The sequence below is a fragment of the Mus caroli genome, unplaced genomic scaffold (assembly GCF_978045245.1).
Source record: "Mus caroli unplaced genomic scaffold, Mus_caroli_1 scaffold_5, whole genome shotgun sequence".
In the NCBI taxonomy this organism is placed as follows: domain Eukaryota; kingdom Metazoa; phylum Chordata; class Mammalia; order Rodentia; family Muridae; genus Mus; species Mus caroli.
Window position 1 is genome coordinate 12,606,843 of NW_028227260.1, and position 24,039 is coordinate 12,630,881.

General features: G+C 41.6%; 1 protein-coding gene across 4 annotated transcripts in view; it reads right to left on the reverse strand.

Annotated features, from left to right (window-relative positions):
• Positions 1 to 3,789: 3,789 nt before the first annotated feature.
• Positions 3,790 to 24,039, reverse strand: part of Map7d2 (MAP7 domain containing 2) — an 82,893-nt gene continuing 62,643 nt past the window's right edge. Inside the window, exons 9-17 of one of the 4 annotated variants that reach the window (XM_021153551.3) lie at positions 20,528 to 20,826; positions 19,814 to 19,940; positions 13,119 to 13,341; positions 11,645 to 11,749; positions 10,601 to 10,657; positions 10,019 to 10,097; positions 9,337 to 9,523; positions 7,056 to 7,331; positions 3,791 to 5,158 (exon numbers count right to left, since the gene is read on the reverse strand). In XM_021153551.3, coding sequence (XP_021009210.1) covers positions 7,082 to 7,331; positions 9,337 to 9,523; positions 10,019 to 10,097; positions 10,601 to 10,657; positions 11,645 to 11,749; positions 13,119 to 13,341; positions 19,814 to 19,940; positions 20,528 to 20,826 — 1,327 coding nt within the window. In that variant the 3' untranslated portion in view covers positions 3,791 to 5,158; positions 7,056 to 7,081. Of the gene's footprint in view, positions 5,159 to 7,055; positions 7,332 to 9,336; positions 9,524 to 10,018; positions 10,098 to 10,600; positions 10,658 to 11,644; positions 11,750 to 13,118; positions 13,342 to 19,813; positions 19,941 to 20,527; positions 20,827 to 24,039 lie in introns of all 4 variants that reach the window. The other 3 variants (XM_029473682.2, XM_029473680.2, XM_029473683.2) reach the window with 3 other exon arrangements.

Consider the following 24,039-nt stretch of genomic DNA (forward strand, 5'->3'; position numbering starts at 1 on the left):
TGTGGTTACTGGGATTTGAACTCAGGACCTTCAGAAGAGCAGTCGGCTCTCTTAACCACTGAGCCATCTCGCCAGCCCACTTAGGGAGTCTTATGAAAGAATTGGAGGAATGATTTCAGTCCCAAAGGGGATAGGAACGTCACAGGAAGAACAACAGAGTAAACTAACCTGGACCCTTGGGACTCTCAGAGAGCCCCAACCAGAGAGCATACACAGGCTGGACCTAGGCCTCCCTCAACATATGTAACAGCTGGGCTGCCTTGTCTGGTCTCAGTGGGAGAGGATGCGCCTAGCTTCACAGAGACTTGATGTGCCAGGGTAGGGGGATACTCAGGGAGGCTGCACCCTCTCAGAGGAGAAGGGGTGGGGGATGGGGAAGGATAATTGGAAGGAGTGACTGGGAGGTGGGCAGTGAGCAGGATGTAAAGCAAATAAAACAAAACAAAAAAGAAAAAAACATAACTATTTTCCCCTCAGTTTGTTAGTTTATTTATTTGCTTATTTATTTATGTGTATGTTTTGTCTTTGTGTATATATCTGTTCCACTTGCATGCCTGATGTTGTCAGAGGTCAAAGGAGTAGTGGCTGTAAAATGTTATGAATAAAGATCATGGAGTTGTGGGTTTTGTTTTGTTTTGCTTTTGGTGCTGGGAACTGCCTTAGGATGCCATGTATGCTAGGCAGCACCCTGCTACAGAGGTATATTATCAAAACTAATTGTGTATGTTAAAAGCATGAGTTTTACAGGATGTCAACTCTATCTCAGGTGTTTAAAACTAATTTATTTGGTAGTTTCTTTTTCATTAATTTATTCACTTTACATCCTAATATTGGCCCCCTCTCCTCCCAGTCCTCCCTCACACAGATCCTTCCCCCATCCCCCCTCCCCTTCTCCTCTGAGGCATCCTTCTTCCCCCTTAAGGCATCACCCTTCAGCACATCAAGTCACTGCAGGACTATGTACTTCCTCTCCCACTGACGCCAGACAAGGCAGCCTAGTTAGAGGAATGAGATCCACAGACAGGCAACAGATTCAGGGACAGCCCCTGCTCCAGTTGTTGGGGGACACGTATGAAGACCAAGCTGCACAGCTGTTACATATATGCAGGGGGCCTAGGTCCACTAAGTGCTTGCTCCCTGGTTGGTGGTTCAGGCTTTGGGAGTGCCTAAGGGTCCAGGTTAGTTGACTCTGTTGGTCTTCCTGTGGAGGCCCTGTCCTCTTCAGGTCTCTCAATCTTCCCCCAACTCTCCCACAGAACTCCCTGAGCTCCATCTAATGTTTGGCTGTGGGCCTCTGCATCTGTTTTCATATTTTTGTTTGCTTTTGTTTGAGTCCCGGGTCTCTCTACATAAGATAACTCTGGCTGTTTTCGAACTCACTATGTAGCCCAGACTAGCCATGAATTCAAGATATTTGCTGTCTCTTGCTTCCTAAATGCTGGGATTAAAAGTGTGTGACACCATGATCAACTCAATTTAAAAAAAAAAAAAGGTTTCAAGGAGAAGGCAGAATTCTTTTTTTAATTAATCATTCCCAGAACTAGGTCTTCCCCTATAAGGTTCTTGGCTGGTCACTGCTACAAGCAGTAGCAGTTTTTTTTTTTTCTTTTTGTCAATCTCATCTCAGGGCACCTATCCTGTAGTTAAAGCCAGCTCTGCTTAATTCTAGATGTATGTGTTCGGGTGTGTGTGTGTTACCCTTTTTGTATCTACCTCATGGCATGAACAAATCTTAACACAGCATTGAATAAGCTTAGCTCATACTGCCTGTCATTATGGTATATTCACACAGAAACCTGCAGCTCAGTGAACAGAGGCTCACTTCTTCCTTGTTCCACTTCCTGACTGCAGCATATCCTGGGGCAATAGACAACAGGTTCCTCAGAAGAAGTTCCCAATTTTTGTATCTAAATTTTGTTCCACCTAAACATTAAAGCACAATTGGGCTCCACATCTTAGATGATGCTTTTCATCTCTTCACTGTAACTTCTGGAAGCACCAACTCCTGTTATTTTTCTACAGGTACAAATGGCCAGCTTCTCTATTCATGCAATATTTAGTGCTAGTTTATCTTCACTCTTGCTGGTTTTCAATGCTATTCTAAATTTCTCTATCAGCATATATTGTTTTAAGTAAGAAAAATTGTATACACTTTACTATTTGCTGGGAGAAATTTCACTTTCTAAAATTTAGGTTTCTTAGTTTTGTTTTCTTACATAAACTATAGACTTCTGACTTGGTCCAAAAGAAACTCCATGGGGGGGGGGGGCTGGAGAGATGGCTCAGCAGTTAAGAGCACTGACTGCTCTTCTGAAGGTCCTGAGTTCAAATCCTAGAAACCACAGAGGCAGGTGGATTTCTGAGTTCGAGGCTAGCCTGGTTTACAGAGAGAGTTCCAGAATAGCCAGGGCTACACGGAGAAACCCTGGTCTCACCCCCCTCCCAAAAAGAAAGAACGAATGAAAAAAACCTGTATACACCTTGCAAACAATTAGGATATTGAAAAACTTACGATTACTCTTAGGGCTGACTGGTCAATACCCTCAGCCTTATGGTAGAGCTTATGATGACACAAATGACTTCTGTTTTAAAAAAATATTTTAAGATAGATTTATTTAATGTATATGAATATGCTGTTTTCATGCCCACCAGAAGAGGGCATGGGATCCCATTACAGATGGTTGTGAGTCACCATGTTGCTGCTGGGAATTGAACTCAGGACCTCTGACCCAGTGCTCTTAACCAAGATCTCTCCCACTCTAACACAAATGACTTCTAATTCCGTCAGAGGCTCTGCCTGCCAGCAGAACCCGGAAAGGCTGTGCTGACTGGACCCTAAGCTTCCGGTTGCTCTGGAGGAAGTCATCATGAAAGTTCAAAAGTCTAATCTCTTGGGTCGTACTATTACCCAGGGAGTGGGGACAAGCCTGAGTCGTGTATTATGTGTAGCTTTTTTCTCTGAATAGAAGTACCCTTCCCTGGAGGGTAGGAAACTCATAAACCTGATGATATAAACAAAGATAACAGACTCCTGAAAGTTACAAGATTCACAAAGTCCTTCAAAGTTATACAAACAGTAAACAATAGCTGGTGAGAGCAGTCTCCTGCTGGTTAAGCTGCCTGCAAGTGACTTGTAAGAACATTCTAGAACTCCAGGGGTTTAGTTCTTGAGATTTGTCACCAAGACTACTGGAGTATTTTTTTTATGTAACATAGCTGCCTTTGATTCATCTGAGCACCTATAAATAATCCCTCATCCATACACCTGAAGGAATCCCAATAAACTCAGTGGTTCACTAAACCAGACTTGGGTTTCTGTCACTGTTCGTGTCTCCCCAAGAAAATCACACCACAGATACAAAAAGTCAAGTCTGGGTTTCCCTATCCTTGAAAGAAACAGCCAATATTCCCACTCCAATTATGTGAATGCCAAACTGCTATGTGAAAGTCTCATCAATTACACCATAATTAGGTATTTTTTCACTTAAGCTAACTGCTTGATCAGTGCAACCTACCTATTCTTGGAACTTCATCATGTTCTACAGACAAGCCACCAATGAAGCTATCTATAGCTGGCTCCACTTGGCACTGACAACTGAGAAAATTTTAATGAATTTGACAGAGAAAGAACGCCTATGCAGAAATCAATTGGCCTTTTTTTCTCTACTTAGTTTCAGGTTTTAAAATCTGAGTTGGTTTCAGAGACCTTCTTTACTGAGGTTACAAAAACAAACCAACAGCAAGCTATTAGACTCTTCAATGACGATGTATTAACATTAAACCGAATGTACACATCCTGCAAATGAGGCATCAGGTGATCACAATTGTGTTGAGAGGTGCAATGGAACTCAATGAAACAGACACTTAGCAAAATAAAGCTTTAAGAAAAATGGCCAGGTAGTTTTTTGGATGTCAGACCATGTTATTATCTGTGTGCTTATCATAAAATATTTATCTCCTTAGATATTCATCAAGGTCAATGGCACAGCATTCTTAGATGTCTGTATTTTATTTAGATTCTATCACATAAACATACATAGCTTCTGAGACTAATACATTCATCAACTGTACCAGCTTTAAGACTTCTTTATATCCTCTGTTTGTAATTCTCACAATTAAGGATCTTTTCAAAAGCTTTAAGGTACAAGTCAAAACAAAAAGTTCCAAAGAAAAGGTCATTTTAATAATAAAGCTACATTTCACCACAAGAAATGAAACATTTAAATATAGCATATGGCATACATGGAGTTATACATTCTAGTGTCATTTTCCTTGTTCAGACTTTTTAATGTTTAAAGTCTATTAAAGTGACATACTGGGACCAACTTGGGGCCCCCTTTCAAAGCACTGACTTTTTTATTACAGTTAGTCAAATGCAGGAGCAAACAAAAGAAAATTCCAAGATCTAATAGAAAAACAACAGCAAAACCATGAAAATAACCACCTGTATGCTACTTGATTCATTCAGCTGAAAAGCCATTCAATGGTTTGGAGCAACAATTTGGCGATTTTAAAGGGGTGACATGAAAGGGTCCTTGCTAGATTCAGTTCCCATAAGGGAAAAGAAATAATTGCCACTATTTAATTATTCATTCAACCAAACATTTCTTCAACCCCTAAACAGTAAAGGAGAGTAATGCTCTGCAGATGATGAAGCTTAATAATAAAATAACAGAAACCTGAGACGGGGAGAAAGTAGCTAGATTTCCCTCACCCCATACACACACACAAAAGACAGGGAGAGAAGCAGCCAGGTTGAGTAGTACACATTTAACTAGAGTGTGGGTAAATAGAAGGTTTTTCTAGAAAGAGACATCTAAATGTCTCTGTGCTCCATCTCTGGGAATTCGAGTGTCCTAAAGTAGGGTTCCCAGACAGCATCACACAGGCTATGATAGTAGAGAAGGTCAAGGAAGGGCTTTAGCAGCAGCTGAAGCTCATAAGGAGAACCATAAAATGAAACTCTGCTAAAGCCCCACAAAGCAAAAATCGCAAAGTTTCTACTAAGAGAGGCCAGTGGTTGCCAAACTACCTAGGACTACAGTTCCATTTGGAATCTAGAATTTGGAACCCAGCAGTTAAGGGCAAAAGCAGCTTCTCTAGGTGGCCAGCAGCTCAGACGTAACACCGACAGCTTCAAGGGGGATCCAAACGCCACCTGTGTCAAGTCAAAAGCAACAGCATGTGAGATTGAAGCAGACACCAAGTATTTTGCATTCTTCCTTGGTTAATGCAATATTTCTCAACAGAAATAGTGTACAATTTTTATAGAATCATGATTTTACTGGTTCAAGTTTTCCTCATATAGGACTTCTCCAAAAGTGGCATGTGTTTTGTTTGGGTTGTTCTGCCCTTAAGTGAAGACCAGTTCTCCCTTGAGGAAGCAGGGCTAGTGCTCAGATTTATGAGGGACGAGGGAGGGAGGAATGGAATATGTTCTAGTTTACAAAGTGACTTCAGGCCAGCTTGGTCTATATGAGACCCTCTCTCAAAAAATTAATAGTGGCCTTTCACGAATTTCCTGTTTTGTGTCAAAGGACTCTAGGAACTTTCCAGAAAACTGACTGAAGGAGGCTCTAGAGCCCAATGTCTATACTGAAGACTCTATAGACAAGGGCTGAGGTCAGGTAGAAAGATGTACACAAAATGCAACTTTGTGCCCTTCCCACCCTATTACTGTATTTCTTTTTCTTTTCTTTTTTCTTTTTTTTTTTTTTTTTTTTTTTTTTTGGTTTTTCAAGACAGGGTTTCTCTGTGTAGCCCTGGCTGTCCTGGAACTCACTCTATAGACCAGGCTGGCCTCGAACTCAGAAATCTTCCTGCCTCTGCCTCCCAAGTACTGGGATTACAGGCGTGCGCCACCACGTCCAACTGTATTTGATTTTTTGAAAACAAACAAAAAAAAGATTAGACTTCAGTTTAGGCATCAAATTTCTATTAAAAGAATACAGTACCACAAAAAAGTGATGGAATTCTGAGAATCTAAAACCTTTTTAAGATAGGAGGGCTGGGGAGAAGGTTCAGCAGGTACAAGTGCTTGCTGAGCAGGCATCAATCAGTAAGAGTACTCTAGCCCCCCAGAAAGGTGAGATCCAGGTTCAGTGAGAGACCTTTTCTCGAAGGAATCAGGTGGAGAGTGATAGAGGACACCTTCATACACACACAGGCAGACACTATACACAAAAATGCAATAACAAAAAATATAAAATAGCAGGAGCCATAGGAATTACTAACTTATCCATGGATTTGATGATAGACCCAATTATGTTTGCATTGTTTAAAAATAAGCTTCAGGGGCTAGAGAGATGACTCAGTGGTTAGGAGTGCTTACTGCTCTTGAATAGGACCTGAATTTGATTCCTAGCACTCATATTACACACACACACAAACATACACACACACACACACACACATTTAAAAGCATTTTTTCTTTTCTTTTTTCAAGTCCTAACTTGAAGTAAATCAAATGTAAAATATCGGAGCATACAACTATGGAATGAACATACCATCCAGACTCTCACATGGGAGGGACTGGTCGGGTTCAGTAGTAAACTGTAAGCTTAGCACGGGAAGCACAGCACGGAGGGGGAGAAAGGGAGAGGAAGAGCAACTCGAGAGGCCAAAGTGTTCCTGAGAAACCATGCAAGAGTGAGCATCAGAGTGCCAGTGAGAACAAAAGCTCTGTGGCAACAGAAAGGTCAGCGTTGGGAGAGGACATTCAGGACACAAAAATCAAGTCCTTTCTTCTGTCACCTCAGCTAATCCAAGACAGAGGGCTGCTTGGGAAACTAAGTGGTGAGGTTTCCTTTACTACAACTACCCTGCAGCCATTTGAGCTTTCTCTCCTTGTCTCACTGTCCAACCTTCTCAACCTTCCTATCCGAATGGACATGAGTAGGACACTACATTAGGGGCCCACGTATAAAGCAATTACTTAGCATCCTTCTCAGTTTCTGTGCTGCAATATATATTTGTGTTTGTACTTTTCATTAAAATCAACTGTCCAAGAGGCTGGGCGGTGTTGGTCTTAACACATCTCCGTTAGAAGACCGTACCTTTCAGTAAAGGAACGCTGTCTTTGTCAACAGAAGGTGTTCAGAGTAGTCTCTTGCCCGGGACTGTTAAATCCTTCGATGAGGTTTTTGTTACAGTCATCAAGGCTGAGGTTTTCACTGGATTTCTTGGGGAATGCGGGAGGGCCAGTGAAATCTAAGATATCTTGAAGTGCCCGGGCATTACCAGTTCCATTTTGGTCCAGAGACATCCCAGGAATCATTTCACTCACTGGTGAAAACTCTGGGATGGAGATAAGTTCTTCTTTGGAAACAGGACTAGAAGAGACAGAAAATGAGAGACAGAGGAGAGAGGACATGAGAACTAAACATGATGTGGTAATGTACACTCCCCCCACACTTTGCTATGGTTTTGCTATACTGCTCTTATGGAAAAGTTCAAGTTGGGAAAACAAGTGAGTTCACATCTGGGAAGAGAGTGGACACAAGAAGCAAATGGGGTAGAGCAGTGAAAAGGAGTGAGTGCGGTGTCTGAGGCCTGAAAGAAAAATACCAACAGGCACCATCACATTACTAGAGAGAAGCAATGTCTTCCCAGAGCTTTCAGGCTGGGACATCCCAAGAACAAGCAAGGGCTAAAAGTTCCAAGTTAGCTGAAATGAGCCACTGATGCACACTGGGCCTCTTGGTGCTGCCCTTCTAGCAGTGCCGTCTATGGTGAGTAGCTTTTCCTATCTATCACTGGCCTCAGGTTCCTTCCTCTGGATAATGGGGAGAGGAGTTCTTTCTTCTTTCCACTACTTCTTCGAGTTGTGAGGTGACTATGCTGAGGAGAGTTAATGCAGGGCCACACGAAGCATGTGCTCAATTAAAGTTGAAGAATGGGGACATGAACCTGTTGTCACCCCAGGCAACTACAAACCCAATCTCACCCACTACATCCTTTCTAAAACCAGGCTTCCATTTCACCCTGACTGATCTAGATGAACCCAGCTGAGGCTTGCTTTTTCTTTATTTCCTTTCATTAGAGATTGCCACGCACACTCCGGTGAAGTCTGCTTGGCAGGTCGAGAGGCCTGGAAGCGCTCACGAGGCAAAGAGTTTCACGGAAGCTCATCTCCTAGAGTTTTGGTGTTCTCATTAACCCGTATACTCATACCCTGTCCCCGCGTTAGTCTGGTGTATGGATCCACGTGCTCTGTTTTAGTATTATCTTATTATAAGTGCCTTTTAAGATTGAATTCTGACATAGCTAAGCCTTCGCCAGTATTCCAATGTCCTAGAAAGTCCTTGAACTGACCATGGGCTTGGAATTCAGGAAGAATGTTGCCTGTTCAGTGACATTCAGAATTGCCTCTGGTATTACACTATCACTTAGAATAAAAGCCAAGTTGCTCCCATACACAGGAATTTACAATGGTTTAGGAAGTAGATGGGGCTGTGGTTTTAGAGTATTACATTATTCATGAGATGGTTAGCTAGAACGGAACTCCCTAACTAGAACCATGACTTGGGCATGAAAGCCCTTGCCCCGGGAGTGTAAAGACCTCACACCTAAGGCTTCTAAGACTATAGCTGACCTTAGCTAGGGCTGACTTTGTCTCAGTTATTTTATTGCCCAGTTCCTGCCAGTCTTTGTGTTTTAGTAACAAGCTTTTCCCCTATCATCATTCTGTGACAGATAATTCTATGCGGCCAAGGCTGCCATGGAATTCTTGGTTCTCCCATCTTAGCCTCCAGAGTACTTGGATTATAAATACCTGACACCATTCTCAGATTTAAATGAAAAGCTTACTTAAATGTGAGACTTTGTGGGCACAGGAGACTGACGGTGGCTTGGCTAAGATCTCCTTTACTTGAAGGTGCACCTACTTCCGAGCCTCAGAGGGCTGGCTAGTCAAAGATTCAGAACTGCTACCCTTTCTTTTGACAGCTTTAACTGAGAGGAGCGACTATGACCACAGTTACTCCTGCATCGCCTAACACTGAATGAATAATATATATAGTAATAAAAATGACGCCCTGGTGGAAAACCAACCTCCAGATAGCCTGTTGAGATTGGGAACACATCTTTGCTTAGTGCTTTCCCTCCCTCCACAGTTCTTCTTCAATACATCATATGCCGCAAAACACCCATGACAGCTTTCCTGAATCAACAGAACCTGCTCCCAAGGTGATTCACTACAGATGAAGAAGATGAGTGAAGGGATACAAAAAGAAAGGCATATTGTAAAGAAATAACTAAAAGAAATGAAAAAGTGAAAAAAGATGAAGCATGGACTGGCCAAGAGACTGAACTTCAATGCAACATAAATGAACATACCTCACATCCATAGACTGAACTTCTTCAGTTGAATCATCCAGACTGTTTGATTTCCCATCAAGGACATCCAGATGAACAGGTCCCCCAACTGGTTTCAGACCAGTAGAAAAAATGTCTTGGGGAAAGGTTTCTGGAGCAGCACGCTCTGAGCCACTTACTTTCTGGCAGGTGTTCAACACATTGATTTCTGATCAAGAACAAAAAGTCTTCAGATGAATCATAATGTCCAAATTTAATAAAGCAACAGGAAACATAACAAGGCAATTATTCTCATCTTTCCTTTCACCAGTAATACAATAGTTTTTTAATTATTATTATTATTTTTGGAAAAAGAGCCAGCAGGAACTGCATGCACTCAGCTTCACAAAGAAGAAGAGAGTATGACCTTACTATGAGTGTCTGCAGGACCTCAGTTTAAGAGACAAGCCAGGTCTTAGTAAGATCTGATATGCAGTCAAGGTCCCTAGAAAGGATCCTGGGCCAACCGTCAGTCATTAGAGCAGCTAAAGAAGGCAGTGGGTTTCCAAATGGAGCCAAAAGCCCTTATGCTGGAAAGATGTTTCAGGAAGCAAAACTGCCAGCAACCACTGTCCTGGGCCCAGTTGCACTACCCTGACCTCCAGCAGGAAGGTTCACTAGTCCTCATTACCTAAAGGATCCAAACATCAGACCTCACACTCACCTATTTTGTTGGGGACAACTGGTTTTGCTTTATTTTCAACATCTGGAGGAGGCTGCAGCTCCACTTTGGGGTCTTCCTTCTGGAAAAAAACAGAAGGGGAATGACTTGGAAAGAACGGGGAAGGGACAAAAGAGGAGTAATAAAGAAATAACTATAAAAAAGAAATTATTTTTAAAATGAAGCTACTGGCAATGACTGAGGAAGAAATCAAAAGGTGATGTAAGGATGAAAGACTGACATAAAGAAAAACAAATATATTTTTTTAAAGTACCAGGGAGTATTTAGAACCCTTGTGGGCCATAGCAGGAAGTGGTTCTTTGAAGCTCTGTGTATTCCTTAATTATTATGTCACCTTTCTGTTCAACTACTCTGTCTTTCCTTATACTACCACCCCACTGCTCTAAGGGAATCTTTTACCTCTGAAACTCCTCTTTCCTTTAAGGTCTCAGTTCCTTCCTGAGCCCCACCTTGACCAGAACAGGAAAAGTCTCCGTTTTCTATGCATTCGTCTCCAATCTTCAACCTCACTAAATGTATTCTGCTGTTCTTCACTCATGAAATAATGGCCATCTGAATTCCTACCTTCACTTCTAGAGACGCATCACTCTTCCTTGTTCTCTTCATGATTTCATCTATTCTCTGGGGGGAAAAGTAAGAGGCCTCTAAGAATAAAATTATATAAAAAGGAAATTGGCTCCATATGCACTTTCATATCTCTCAGAAAAGTTGTAAAAGATAAATGTCAGCAGACGGAAAGTAGCAGAGAAATGTTTCCCATTGGCACTGCCGAGGACTTCCACTGCTACAAGCAAGGTCAAAGCAGATCCAGAATTAACATCCAATTTGTACACTAACTTTCCCTTTCTTCTCCTTAAATTAACAAATTACTGTCTGCCATTCAAGACTATGCAATAGAAAGCTAAGTTGACCAGTAGCTCAGAAAGGATCTCCGATCTCTTAGTTCCTAGACCTATAGCAATACAAAGCCCACACTAGGCCACAACAAAAATGGGTCTGCATGATCAGTCTTCTTAAAGTCAACTTGATACATAAGTACATTAAGTTGAAAAGAAATAACATTTTCAATAGAAAGACAAACACTGTTCAATTAGATTCAGATAGCAAGTCCTGACTAAACTATATGTTGTTTACAAAGGACACTCATAAATAAATCCTGTCTTGAAACACAAAAAAGAACTAAGAAAGGAATCTCATGATAAAATTGTCAATTTACAAAGAAAATGTAACTATATTAATAATAGGGCTTCAACATCCTTATTCTCTCTCTGTCTCGCTGTCTCTGTCTCTCTCTGTGTGTGTGTGTGTGTGTGTGTGTATGTGTAACAAAACTGACAGAAATGAAAGGCAAAATGGAAAAATTCAAAATCACAAAAAGATCTCTGTTGTTTTGAGAGCTGAGGGTTAATAAAATGACCATATATATGATCAACAAGCACTCACACCACTGGGCTACATCCCCAGCCCACTAATGGGGCTTTCTAACCACTCCTTTTCCAAAAACCAATAGAATATGATGACAGAAAAAAAAAACATAATAAAGATATAGACTGATTTCCTTCCTGTTTCTGTCCTCACCTTAAGTCCTCCTGATCCCTCCACTCTTACCTTCTTCCTCTCCAGTCGTTCCTGCTCAATCTGCAGCATAATCTGTTCTCTTTCTAAACGCATCTGATTGGCAGCATCCTGTGCCTTTGCTTCTGCTGCTTCTTTCTGAAAGAAACAAACCAAAGCACAGGCTCTAGTAAGGTAAGAAACAGTGGAGTAGTTCCCTGAGCTCTGTACAGGTGCCTTCATCCCACCATCTCCCTCAAAGTCAAGGTTTCAATATTTAATATACACTTAGGCAACATACTTCTGACACAGAAGGGAAGGTTGAACATGGTGCATATACTCTCACCCCACCATATAAACCACATGTAGTTTTCTTTTTCTTTTCTTTTCTTTTTTTTTTTTTTTGGTTTTTCGAGACAGGGTTTCTCTGTATAACCCTGGCTGTCCTGGAACTCACTTTGTTGACCAGGCTGACCTCGAACTCAGAAATCTGCCTGCCTCTGCCTCCCGAGTGCTAGGATTAAAGGTGTGTGCCACCACGCCCGGCCCTGTAGTTTTCAAAGATGGTGAAGGTCTCTGTGTTTATGGGCAGGCTCTGGCCAGGAAGTGTGCATGCATATAGGCAGACAGTTCCAGAAGTTAATTCCTCAAAAAGCAGTAGTCTACAATGTGGTGGTTTGAATAGGTTTTGCTCACACAGATTCATGCATTTGAATGCTTGGCCTACAGAAGTGGTGCTATTAGGAGGCGTGACCTTGTTGGAGGAAGTGTGTCACTTGGAGGAAGGGCTTGGGGTCTTCTAGTGCTCCATCTCCACCTAGTGTGGAATCAGAGCTTCCTCTTAGCTGCCTGTGGAAGTCAAGTCTCCTTTTGGCTGCCTTTGATGTAGAACTCACAGATCCTTCTTCAACATGATGTCTGTTTGCAGGCTGCCATGCTTCCTGCATACTTTCCTTAAAAGTATTTTAAAACTAGTACAAAAAAAACCTTGCATCGTGGACCGGACCTCTGAAACTGTAAGCCAGCCTCAATTTAGTAATGTTCTCTTTTATAAGAGTTGCCTTGGTTATGGTGTCTCTTCACAGACACCATAAAACTCCAACTAAGACACACAGTAAGGAGTAGAGTTAATAACTTGCCCAGTTTCCTTACTCAGGGAGGAAATTCTAAGTCATTATCATTAGTCTCAGGGGTTCCAATGGCACTAAGTTCCAGTTGCCCACAATAACTTATTCATTGATATACTTATACTGACTTTCTTTATTCTCACACCAGATTAATGAGTTTTTTCTCCCAAATAAACCAATGGAACCCATATTCTTATTGCAGTGTCTGCCTCTAGTAGAGAAATCCAAACTGACATGAACCACATAAATGACTTCACTTTATTTCACACGAGTTCCATTTAATAACCAGTACAAGGAGTTATTATCATGGTTATTATGATCAGTCCTTCCAACTGAACAGATTGTTGCCTAATATTAACTAATGACACTGAATAACAAGAGTCTGAGACTTCAGGCTGTACCTGGTTTTCAATCATGGCTTTTTCCTTCTTTTCTTTTTCTTGTTTTTCCTTTTCTTGCTTCTCTTTTGACAAGAGCTCCTCCTCAGCCTTCTCTTTTGCCTTCTCTTCTGCCTTTCTTTTCTCTTCTTCCTCCTGCCGTTTTTTTTCCTGTTCTTGTTTATAGGCCATTTCTATGCGCAGCCTTTCCTCTTCTGCCTTTCTTTTCAATTCCTCTTTTTCCAGCCTTTTGAGAACAAAAGCATTGTGAGAGGATGATATACTCCAAAGGCAAACTGCCAATGGACCATGTGCTAACCATGGCAGATAAAGTTCAACATGTTTACACACACACACACACACACACACACACACACACTCACCCTCACTCTCTTTCAAAGATTAAAAGTGAGTCAGAGAGTGAGTGAGCAAGGGACTGGGAGAGCAAGAGAGTGAGAGCAAAAGCTAGAGCGAGAAAGCCAGAGAGAGAACATGTGCATGAGAGAGACTGAGACTGTTATAGTAGTATCCCTATGGCCCTAAATCTCCTTAAACCTCATTATCACTGAAAACATCAATTCTTTCCCATATACCTACCAGCCTCTGCTTATCTTCTCTTTGGTGGATTCAGGGAAATTCAATCCCCATCCTTTTACTGAAAAGATTCCCTTTTACCTCCCTTAAAGTATTTTAAAGCTAGCCAAAAAAAAAAAAAAAATTTTTTTTTCATGGGAAACTAGGTAATTCACTATCTTTTCCAAGTATGAAACTTCTCACTTTAAGAACCATTTCATCACAGGGCATGGTGGCGCATGCCTTTAATCCCAGCACTCGAGAGGCAGAGGCAGGCGGATTTCTGAGTTCGAGTCCAGCTTGGTCTACAAAGTGAGTTCCAGGACAGCCAGGGCTATACAGAGAAACCCTGTCTCAAAAAACCAAAAAAACCACAGCCCCACCCAGGGGTCCATCCCATAATCAGCCACCAAATGCAGACACTATTGCATACGCCAATAAGATTTTGCTGAAGGGACCCTGATATAGCTGTCTCTTGTGAGGCTATGCCAGTGCCTGGCAAACACAGAAGTGGATGCTCACAGTCATCTATAGGATGGAACACAGGGTCCCCAATGGAGGAGCTAGAGAAAGTACCCAAGGAGCTGAAGTGGTCTGCAACCCTATAGGTGGAACAACAATATGGACTAACCAGTACCCCTAGAGCTCATGTCTCTAGCTGCATATGTATCAGAAGATGGCCTAGTCGGCCATCATTGGGAAGCGAGGCCCATTGGACTTGCAAACTTTATATGCCTCAGTACAGGGGAACACCAGGGCCAAGAAGTGTGGAGTGGGTGGATAGGGTAATGGGGGGAGGGTATAGGGGACTTTTGGGATAGCATTTGAAATGTAAATGAAGAAAATAACTAATAAAAAATTGGAGAAAAAAAGAAAAAAAGACCCCCCCCCAAAAAAAAGAACCACTTCATCTTTTCCTCCTAGCCCTCTACCACAACCCACCCCTACCCTGCATTTGTCATTGTCACTAACCTTCCTCCACACTCTAGTTTCTCTTCTAGAGTTCGACAAACCTTGAACAGTTGTCATTCTCGTGATCTTTGTTATCATATCCATACTAGCCCAGTTTTCCTTCTCTGCTTTGGTCATTGGCTACTGGGGAGAGTCTTCATACAGTGGACTTTCTCTCTCAATCTCTAGCATTTCACATCTTAAGTCCCTTATCGTCATAGTTGGCCCACACTATTGATGTGCTCGATAGGTCTTGAATTGTTTAGTCTTGTAGATGAGTATGTGGACTTTGCTGTTCATTACTCCTGTGTTTTCAGTTTTCATTTTAAAAGCTTCACCTTCACCACCAATCTTTGGTTTGATCTTAGCCCATCCTTCTGCCTCTTTGGTGACCTTCCCTGGTGAGCACTGTACAAATAACTTATATCCTCTTCCTTTCATCAGGATCTCCCCAGGATTCTGGTTCCTGTGACCACACAGAGGCTGCTCTGTTCCCCAATTCCCACCCTGTGTGGTCCTTAGGATCACTCATACCCTTCCTTGGTTTCCTAGACTGGCTAGAGAAAGGCACAAACAAAGCTGATTGCTCTTGGGCCCTTTAGACTCCGCTGACATGTTTTTTTAGTCGTGTCTCTTGGACTCTATGTGGACCTTTTGTCAACCTTTATCCTCATTCTAGTTGACAGTATTACCTCCTTCTCAGAGAAAACTGGGACCACTTCACTGCTTCTACACTTCCCTCATTCATTCATTCATTCTCTTAGTACTGAGAATGTTCCCTGCCTGTTCTGCCTAATATGCAAATGACTGTAAATGCTATCACTTATGCAATTAATCTCATACCTTCCCATTACTCTTACTTCTTTTGCTAGTTTCCATTCCTTCCAATGCTAGTTTCACCGTTCTATATACAACTTTCCATTCGCTGCAAAAATACTCAGGTCTCAGGCATCCCAATCCACCTTCCTTAAATTCTCTTCCACCCACCTTCTGCTCTATGACCATGCTCTTACCTCTTTCAGGCTACTTCATGTCTTTGTACCTGTCTTCTCAGTAATTTAACTCCAAAAACCAAATCTGTTCATGTCTAATCCCAAGACCATTCTCAGCCTCAACATGTCTTGCCTGGTAACACTGACTTTCTTTCCTGTGAGGCCCTCTTAAAAACAGCCCCTGGCCATGAGGTGGTGGTGTCATTTCTCTCTCTTGTCTGTAATCTAAGTTCCTGTAAACATTGGAAGGCCAGTGCCTGCCCTAGCTTACACCCAAGTCACCTGCCACCTAGAGACTTAGCTAGTGAGAAGCCAGGTAAGAACAACACTGTGAGCCTCTGCCTGCAGTTTCAGGTCTGTGTTCTCATTTGGATAAGGACTCCAGGTTGACTATGTGGCCTGGTCATGAGAAGCTTTATTTCAATCTTCTTTGATATGGGCTCCTAGCAGTCATTTCAGGTTCTACATGTAATCTATTTTATAATCCCAGGAAGCTCTTATCTTCACCAGACTGGATTTAGGGTATAAGGATGCTTGTCCTAACTCCAACAATCTCACTGTATATCTTGGGCCATCCCCAAGCCCAGAGGCTGGGACTGCTTTGTGGACTTCTGAGAGAGCACTGCATCATCTTTTTGTTCTTTTAGGGCCTTGTTGCCTTCTAGAACATCTAGTAAGTCTGTTCTTTAAAGTGAGTCTCCCAGATCCATGACTCGGACAATATTTGCCTCAACAGCTAGTGACAATAACTGCACTTTCCAGAGTTTAGCACAAGTATCTTTATTTTTATCTTTTGCTACATTTTTCCAACTGGTAACCACAGTTTTGTGACTTAAACTATTAACACTAAACAAAACAGATGTGAAGATGATCCTATTCCAAGAGATGTCCACTGTGTTCCAGCCTCAGGCTGTCTGCTACTTTCCTTTCTCACCTTGCAGGTAGCACTATCAACGCTTCACATTCTGGCAAGAGAGAGGAAAACTGATTTGGAGTTAAATGTATTCATCTCAATTTCATCTTGGCCTCAGGGTTCTATTTGATTTCTAACTACCTGTGTGTTCTGCACGTACCTATGTTTATCTAAAATCAGATGGTTAATTTTTAGCTTTTCAGACTTGTTTTTAAAAAACCTTTCCATGGTCTATTATTTGGGCATACCATCCTCCTAAATACTTCAAATCAAACCTTAGTATCTCCTCCAAACTTTGCTCCTTTTTTTTTAACTTGTCTCAGTATGTATACACCATTTTCTTCTGCTTTCACTACAAAATTTTAGCCTGGGAGTCTACTTAACCCACTGCTGTTACTGGCAGCATTTTAGTTGAGCTTCTTCCTCTTCGCTGAGCACCAAGCAACAGTGATCAAAGACTGTACTCTGGCCTTTTAAAATGTTAGCCAGAAAAGGGAGACAACCTGTAGACGAATGAGGCTATGTTAGTCATGTGGAACTTAGCTCAAAGGTAAAGAGAAATAGATCAGTTTTTTCTCCAATACAGGTCCAGAAATGCCGCAGGAGCTACTTGACCTGCATCGTGAGCAAGAAAGACTCATCAGATGGCAAGGAACATGAGTTCATGTGAAAGCACAGCTAAAGAAAGGTTTTTGTGGTTGTGGAGCTGCATACTGGAACATATGAGGAGGTTCGCAGACTGGCCTAGACAGAGAAGGCAGAGAGGCAAGGAGTGGCTGGTCTGTGGTAGATTTGGTAGGCTTTGATAAACGCTGTAGTCAAAAGAATCACTAATAAGGACAATCACATTTATTTAAGAAAAGTCACTCTGGAAACAGCATGGACATCATCTCTGGGAGATCTGAAACACTCAGCTAAGATTCTACAGACATAGTCTAGATGACCTATCTGGTGCTGGAGGAGCATGGGGAGAACGTTAACATGAGAGCTAATGAAGACTTAACTGATAACTGATGTGATGTGAAGGATGACAGAAACGTTGAAAGTAGCTCTGAGATGTTGGAAATGGGGTATATGGGAGTTACGGAGTGCATGAAGTGAATAAGAAGTCTGAGTGACATATACTAATTTATGCCTTTGAAATGCTGAATTTGAGGTAAGTGTGAGACACAGTTAAATACATTAGAAAGTCTAGGATTTACGTTATAGAACAACTTTCTGAGATAAAGAAATGACTTATAAAATGATGCTATGTGGAAATAAACAATGATATGTGGCTAATAAGGCTAAGGAATTGAATTTTCCTCAATTCACATATATCTAGATGTTATGGTATAATAAAATGCAGCTTTAGAGTAAATTCAGGGCATAGGCACAGACTCGGGAGTCTTCAGTATATTGCAGAAAAGTATAGAAGGTTTACAAAACAAAGTTACAGTTAGCTTCAGAAATAGGTGATAAACACAAGGTAAAGGGGAAATGGACTCAGGAAGGGAAATGAGAGCAAGTTCGTGGCTAAGCATGAAAACTGCTGCATCAGCTGTCAGCCATAAATATTTTGAAGCCAGAGAAAACTGGAAGGATGTCAGGGGCAATAGCTAGCACCACTACGGGAAGGGGACACTTGTCAGGCAAAAAGCTAGTTAAGGACTAAGGGCCTGGAGTCCAGGCAACATTTCGGAGAGATGCAGGAAAGACAACAAGTAAGAATAAAAAACAAGAACAAGTTCCACGAGCCAAAGGAAACCAAGAATCAAATGAAGAATTGGGTAGGGGTGGAGAGACGGCTTAGTGGTTAAGAGCTGTTCTTCCAGAAGTCATGAGTTCAATTCCCAGCAACCACATGGTGGCTCACAATCATCTATAAGGTGATCTGATGCCCTCTTCTGGCCTGCAGGTGTGTATGCAGCAAAGCACTCATACATTAAATAAATAAAAATTAAAAAAAAAAGAATTGGGTAATGAATGATTGCAGGGTGTGTAGAAGTGTGAAGGGTTTGAGTTGGGAAAATAAAGACAGGAGCTAATGATTCTTTCTGCAGCTGGGCTGTGAAGGAAATGTGAGAGTGTAGAAAGTAGCTAGAAGGTATACAATTAGTTCTTAAGTACACAGCAATAGGGATGTTATCTCTGTGGCTACTTTTACCAATCTGTCATTCGAAATCCCATGATTTATTACTTGTAATTTCCCTTACTTAACCTCCAGCCCACCCAAACCAGCTTGAATACATCATCCAACAATAACAAAACATGTTGATATCGATCAAAAGGCTGGAGTAAGAAAAAATGTAAGAGATGTTCAGAAGAAGGGACCTATCACCCAACTGTTAGAAAAATAGATCAACAAACATTTAATCAGAAACCACAAAGATTTTTTTATAAGGTGCTCAAGGATCAGGAATATTAATTATTTGTTATTATAAATTCAGTGCTGGCCTTGTGATACAGCACTGCTTGCTTCCTGCCATGTTCTCATTCTCTAAATGGTACAGGATTGTACTCTGTGATTATCCCAAGACCATTCTTTCTCTTTGTAGTGATTAAATTGACCTTGTCCTTTAACAATTTGTTTCCTTTCTGAACACAAAGATCAGAAAAAGCAGGACTACCAGTATCACAGAAAAGGGTCCTAGTACTATTACCACAGCGGCTTTCAAACACTGATGAACTGCTGACGTAGGATGAGACTAGAGCAAGCACATGTCCACTATGTTTCCCAGACCCTTCTGATAAGATACTCTCCAACATTTAGAGAAGCACTGCAATGGCATCCTTTGTCCTGTTCCAGGTGAGCATTTCCACATAACTCATCCTCATGGGCTTGGTTGGGGCTTGCCTCTTCTCTCTAGCCCCTTATCTCTGGGACTCTAATTGACTCTCTTTCCTCCCAGACTTTTGAGCACAAGTTAGGATCATTTGGGAAGCAGAGTCAAGATCTCTATATCTAGTATCTTCTATCTTTCCAGAAAGACTCAATGTATCATAAAAGTCCAAACTCTCCGTATAGTTCTACTAGAGTTGCCTCATTTCTATATCTAAGAAGGGAAAAGAAGGTACCTGTAACATTTAGATCCTGGAAATGTGAATTTCTAGCTCCTCAGAAAAGAGCAACTGTTAATAATATATAGAAGAAGATGCAGTCTCCTAAGCACCTTCCCTGTAGTCCATACAATCTAGATTCCAATACTTCTGTCCAGGTTTTGGTAACATAAAAATTGTAAAAATAAAAGCAAGCTATTTTTCCAACTCCACCTTTACAATAGATTACACAAATCTAAGTGTCTGTATACCTTTCTCGTTCTTCCTTTTCCAGTCGTTCTTGCTCCTCTTGTTCCTTCTGTAGCCGAGCCTGACGTCTCTTTTCAGCTAGGATCTTTGCAGCCTCTCCTGCATCAGTGGTACCTGCTGTGGGTTTTCCTGAGGCAGTCGGACAAATGGTAGCAAAAAATACATAAATAAAAAGATCAGGGGAAATGAACACAATGAGTCCACTCACATAGAATGGACACAACACTATTTAACTCAGTATGGTGATGGCAAACAATACAAAATAGTGCTAAAATTAATCACTAAGCAGAAGAAGCTGCAATGGGCTAGCTTGTCCCTGGGTGTGTTCACTCCACAGTAGGGGCAGGAAATAGTTCAGTACAGGGCTACAAGCAAGTTCTACAATACTACATTATTAATGAACTCATTGCATGACAGAGACTTTAAGGACTAAAGCTAGTGCTTTGTCATGCAAAAGTACACATATAGGCTGTATGTGGCTCATCTTAGCACTCCTATGAAATCTTACAGTCACAAGCAGAGTCAAGGTCTAGGTCTACTCAGAAAGAAAGGAGGATTCAAAAATTATGAGCAAACCTGAGAAAGCAGTATAAGGGGATGAAGTTGTCCTAGAGGAAAACCCCAAACCATGAGAGTGTGATACACAGTTCAGGACAGAGAGAGAACAATGAGGGGAAAGCTAAGTCTAACTGGCAACATCAACAGGGCCGGTTTACCTGCACTGTGCTCAGCCTTCCCTCCAGGGGCAGACTGTTTCTCAGTCGCATGCTTATCTGCTACATACTTCTCGGTGGCATACTTGTTAGCCATGCGCTTCTCTAGGGTTTCTTCTCTAGGTAGGACAGTGCTCTGCTGACCAGGGGCACCTTCCTTTTCCTTGTTACTTTTCTCCTTCTCTGCCTTCTTCTTTGGTGTTTCTTCATTTGCAATGGGTGGAAAGTAAAACTTCACAGGAGACCCTAAGTACGTGGGCTTCGCTGTCTTTGGTGACTGTGGATATGTTTTTGAAGTTATCCTGGAAAACAAAAGTAAGGCATAACAGATACTGAGCTTGATCATAGAACTTTTCCTAAGAAATTTTGTTCCAGGAAACTAAATAACTTCAACCTTATATAGAATGAATTGTAGGGTTTAGAATATACTTCCCAGAGTCATCCTGAAAGAAATACATGGCACCTGGAAGATGTTCTTGGAAGAAAGAGAAATATTTTAAGAAATCTACCTGGTAATACCCTGCCCTAAATTCATCTTTGTGTGTGTGTGTGTGTGTGTGTGTGTGTGTGTCAATGTTTAGGACAGGATAGTAACATGGTTTGGATATGATTATTCAACAAAAGACGTGTGTGTGTGTGTGTGTGTGTGTGTCTGTGTCTGTGTGTGTCTGTGTGTGTCCATGCTGTGGTGCACATGTGAGTTCAGAGGACAATTTTGTGGGGTCTCTCCTTTCACCTCTATGTGGGCTCCTGGCACTAAACACAGGTTTCCAGATTTGGGTGGCAAATGCCTTCATACAAAGAATGAATCACCCTACTGGCCCAGTAAGCTACACTTTCTGAGACTGGATGTGTTAGGAGTGGGGAGCAGCTTTCCCTGCCTCACATATACAGGACCTTTCTTCTTTTCTCCATGCAGCATGAGTACCTCACCAGAAGACAAGGGAATGCTGGCACTATATGCTCTTCATCTGCTATGCCTCCAAAATCTGTGATCCAAACCAAACCTCATTTCTTTATGAAACATCAAGCTTCAAACATTTTCTTATTTTAATGTAAAACAAATTAAGACAGAATATTGAGCATTTCCTATACCTACCTTTTAGATGAACATTAGAGTTGGATTTGGTTTCAGCATATGGCAATAGACAAACTGGTTTTATTTTATTTATTTCAAACTTTATTGTCAGAAAAAAAAAACCCACATAGACTCATGTGTTTGAAAGTTTGGCCAACATCGAGTGGCACTATTAGGAGATGTGACCATGTTGGAAAAGATGAGGCCTTGAAGTCTCATATATATTCCCCTCTGCTGCCTTCAGATCAAGACATAGAACTTGGCTCTTCTAGTACCAAGTCTACTTGCACAGTGCCATACTTTGAACTGTTTTTATCTCCTTGTACAAAGCTCAAGCCCAAGTGGATCAAGGACTTCCACATAAAACCAGATACACTGAAACTAATAGAAGAGAAAGTGGGGAAGAGCCTCGAGCACATGGGCAGAGGGCAAAATTTCCTAAACAGAACACCAGTAGCCTATGTTCTAAGATCAAAAATTGACAAACGGGACCTCATAAAATTGCAAAGCTTCTATAAGGCAAAGGACACTGTCAATAAGACAAAAAGGTCACCAACAGATTGGGAAAAGATCTTTACCAATCCTACATCCAATAGAGGGCTAATATCCAATATATACAAAGAACTCAAGAGGCTGGACTCCAGAAAATCAAATAACCCCATTAAAAATGGGGTACAGAGCTAAATAAAGAATTTTCAACTGAGGAATACCGAATGGCTGAGAAGCACCTGAAAAAAATGTTCAACATCCTTAATCATCAGGGAAATGCAAATCAAAACAACCCTGAGATTCTACCCTACACCAGAATGGCTAAGATCAAAAATTCAGGCGACAGCAGATGCTGGCGAGGATATGGAGAAAGAGGAACGCTCCTCCATTGCTGGTGAGATTGCAAGCTGGTGCAACCCCTCTGGAAATCAGTCTAGCGGTTCCTCAGAAAATTAGACATAGTACTACTGGAATATCCAACAATTCCTCTCGTGGGCATATACCCAGAAGATGTTCCAACTGGTAATAAGAACACATGTTCATAGCAGCCTTATTTATAATAGCCAGAATCTGGAAAGAACCCAGATGTCCCTCAGCAAAGGAATGGATACAGAAAATGGAGTACTACTCAGCTATTAAAAACAACAAATTTATGGATTTCTTAGGCAAATGAACGTATCTGGAGGATATCATCCTGAGTGAGGTAACCCAATCACAAAAGAAGTCACTTTATATGCACTCACTGATAAGTGGATATTAGCCCAGAAACTTAGAATACCCAAAATACAATTTGCAAAACACATGAAGCTCAAGAAGAAGGAAGACCAAAGTGTGGATATTTTGTTCCTTCTTAGAATGGAGAACAAAATACCCATGGAAGGAGTTACAGAAACAAAGTTCAGATATGACACGGAATGAAGGACTATCCAGAGACTGCCCCACCTGGGGATCCATCCCATAAACAACCACCAAACCCAGACACTATTGCATATGCCAGCAAGATTTTGCTGACAGGACCCTGATAAAGCTGTCTCCTGTGAGTCTATGCCAGTATCTGGCAAACACAGAAGTGGATGCTCACAGTCATCTACTGGAGGGAACACAGAGCCCCCAATGAAGAAGCTAGAAAAAGTACCCAAGGAGCTAAAGGGGTTTGCAGTCCTATAGGAGGAACAACAATATGAACTAACCAGTACCCCCCAGAGCTTGCGTCTCTAGTTGGCCTCATAGGCCATAAATGGGAGGAGAGGCCCTAGGTCTTGCGAAGATTATATGCCCCAGTACAGGGGAACACCAGGGCCAGGAAGCAGGAGTGGGTGGGTTGGGGATCAGGGCAGGGGGAGGGTATAGAGGACTTTCAGGATAGCATTTGAAATGTAAGTGAAGAAAATATCTAATTAAAAGAAAAAGAAAAAGAAGCCTCTAAAAAAAATGGGGCACAGAACTAACTAAAGAATTCTCTTCTAAGGAATACTGAATGGCTGAGAAACACCTAAAGAAATGTTCAACATCCTTAGTCATCAGGGAAATGCAAATCAAAACAACCCTGAGATTCTACCTCACACCGGACAAAATGACTAAGATTAAAAACTCAGCTGACAGCAGATACTGGCAAGGATGTGGAGAAAGAGGAACACTCCTCCATTGCTGGTGGGATTGCAAGCTGGTACAACCACTCCGGAAATCAGTCTGGAGGTTCCTCAGAAAACTGGACATAGTACTACCGGAGGATCCTGCAATACCTTTCCTGGGCATATACCCAGAAGATGTTCCAACTGGTAATAAGGACACATGCTCCACTATGTTCATAGCAGCCCTATTTATAATAGCCAGAAGCTGGAAAGAACCCAGAAGTCCTTCAAAAGAGGAATGGATACAAAAAATGTGGTACATTTACATAATGCAATACTACTTAGCTATTAAAAGCAATTAATTCATGAAATTCTTA